Source organism: Olea europaea, chromosome 2, assembly GCF_002742605.1.
Source record: "Olea europaea var. sylvestris chromosome 2, O_europaea_v1, whole genome shotgun sequence".
Taxonomy (NCBI): domain Eukaryota; kingdom Viridiplantae; phylum Streptophyta; class Magnoliopsida; order Lamiales; family Oleaceae; genus Olea; species Olea europaea.
This window is the reverse complement of record NC_036238.1, coordinates 29,626,402-29,628,712: the sequence shown is the minus strand read 5'-3', so window position 1 is coordinate 29,628,712 and position 2,311 is coordinate 29,626,402. Positions and strand designations below refer to the sequence as shown.

Here is a 2,311-nt window from a genome sequence, read left to right as displayed (position 1 = left end):
TGGAAGACGATAATTGGTTTCCCCCAAAATCATGGAATTGGCACGTGTGGAGGAAATATGAAAATCAATTTGCATTGGAAAATATTTGCTATCAAATATTACCAAAAGGTCCATTTTCCATGGAAAAAAATGCCCAATCAAACAGGCCCTTACTTTAGATTCATCTATTTTGCAGGAATTTTTCCACCATACACTTCCATTGCCATGAATAATTCCACCACCTTCAAGCATTAAATCTTTGACACTGTCAAAAACAAGCCAGTGCCTTCCATCTTTACTGTAGTCAGAAGGATTATCAGATGCCACTAGGGTTCCTGCAATCTGCATTTTTTTTTTCACTGCATAATTATTTTCTGTAAAATAAATTTCTTGATGGCATGTTTGGCAAAGCTTAAAAGTACTTAAAATTAACTTTTGGTAACTTTTCTTTCAAAAATAAGTTGGTCATACCTGAACTGTTATGTCAGATCTACAAGGGCCTGAGAATCTAATAGGTTTCAGGAGATAATTATTTCCCTGAGGTATTATTAAAGTAACAGCCGCTGTGGACGAACAGGCTTCATTCCATGCATCCTGAAATGCCTGGAAAAACATGCTCAGTCTTCAGAGTAAATAAGAAAGGATTAATTTGGTTGCACAGGGATCCTATACAAACAGATTTACAGGTGTATGGCTGTTTTTTTTTTTTTTAATTATTATTTTGCCTGACTCCCAATCAAATATTGCCAATTGGAACCCTGTAATCAATCTGGCAAAATGCTCTATACACATAGCACATTCACATTTGAATAAGAAAAATGTTTAAATACTCCAATGTAAATGTTTAATTTGATAGATGGGATGCTTCATACATTCTCTCATATAATATTCATATCCATTTTTCATGAACGAAATGACATGTTTGCTTATTTTATGAATATGCGACTGTGACACTTGAATTCAAGACCTCTATATCATATTAAATCACCTTGTTAAAAATTTAAGATTTTAAAGAGAATATAAATTTATTTATTTATTTATTTTAATTTAATCTCCAACACAATCTATTCTACTAAGATCCCATCCCTCCTTTGAACTGAAAAATTGTTAAGGACCATACAAGGCATGCCACGACCACGCAAGTCCTTCAACGTCAAGGTCAATGGACGACACATCATATATATTAACATCTCTATTTCCGCTATAAAAGAATTTCATGCATGAATATCTAGATAACCAATCCTCTTATTATATTATATTTTGGCTTCGGGAGCTTATAATAAGGACTTACCTTAGTGTCATCAGTACTTCCATCGCCTTTAGCTCTGAAGTTTGCTACATCCATCATCTTAACAGAAGCTGCACGTCGTCGAATCTTAGTCGAATAATCAGAAAATCTGGTCTTGATCTTGGTTGTGTTTCTGAAATTGAGGCCTTCAATGGTGCTAATATATGAAGGATAAGCTTCAAATTCATAATCTGATTCTTCGTGAAAATAATTATTATTAGATAAATTATCTTCATGAAGGCTGCAATTGTAATATGAACAGGAAAAGAGAAAACATGTAATGATGAATGGGAAGATATTCCTTTGATGAGACATTATATGTTTCTACAACTTTTATTGCAAATGAATTATTGAATTATCTATGTAGGACTGAAAATTTTATATTAATACGAGGTATGCGTGTGAATTGTAATGACAAAGTTATGTCTAGCTTAGTATATATATAGAGGTGGTGATGGGATGGAGGTGGGCGTAGGAGTGGTGGGTTCTATACGGCTCTTTTGGTATGGAATATTGGGATCGAAAGATTTATACGGAAGGGTCTGTGCCGACCTCTTTTGCTCCATTTTTTGCATAAAATATATACAAATTAATATTACATAAATGTGTGTGTGTGTGTGAGTGAGTGAGTGAGTGTGAGAATATTAGATTTTCTTGATGATGCATGCTGCAATGGATACTTAGTTGCTATGTGTGTGTCCTTGAATTGTTTTGCATTTTTGGATGATAAAAGAATTGTTATGACGTAAAACTACCATACTTGCGTGTGTTTTAAAAATATGTCTAAATGAATATTGCCCGTAAGGGTTGCCAATATGAAGATGTCCTAAATGATTACACGTGTCACATGTTGATTTGCTGGCATTCTTGTCTTGAGGAATGTGGGTTTAGGATAAAGCGGTCTGTGATTTGTGTTCTTCTAGGGTTAGTCTTGTGTTTCATAATGAATGCCAAGACTTACTCATTTTTATAATTCTCTCTCCCTCACATGCGTGCACGCCAATAATTTCACCTTCGACTACGTGATCTTAAAATATAAAGCAG

General features: G+C 34.1%; 1 protein-coding gene across 1 annotated transcript in view; it reads right to left on the bottom strand.

Moving 5' to 3' along the window:
* LOC111375232 (polygalacturonase-like) overlaps window positions 1-1,833 on the bottom strand; it is a 3,919-nt gene extending 2,086 nt beyond the window's left edge. Inside the window, exons 1-4 of the mRNA XM_022998035.1 lie at window positions 1,820-1,833; window positions 1,271-1,508; window positions 451-582; window positions 154-321 (exon numbers count right to left, since the gene is read on the bottom strand). Of these exons, the coding sequence (XP_022853803.1) occupies window positions 154-321; window positions 451-582; window positions 1,271-1,508; window positions 1,820-1,833 (552 nt within the window). The remainder of the gene's footprint in view (window positions 1-153; window positions 322-450; window positions 583-1,270; window positions 1,509-1,819) is intronic.
* Between the last annotated feature and the right edge of the window lie 478 nt (window positions 1,834-2,311).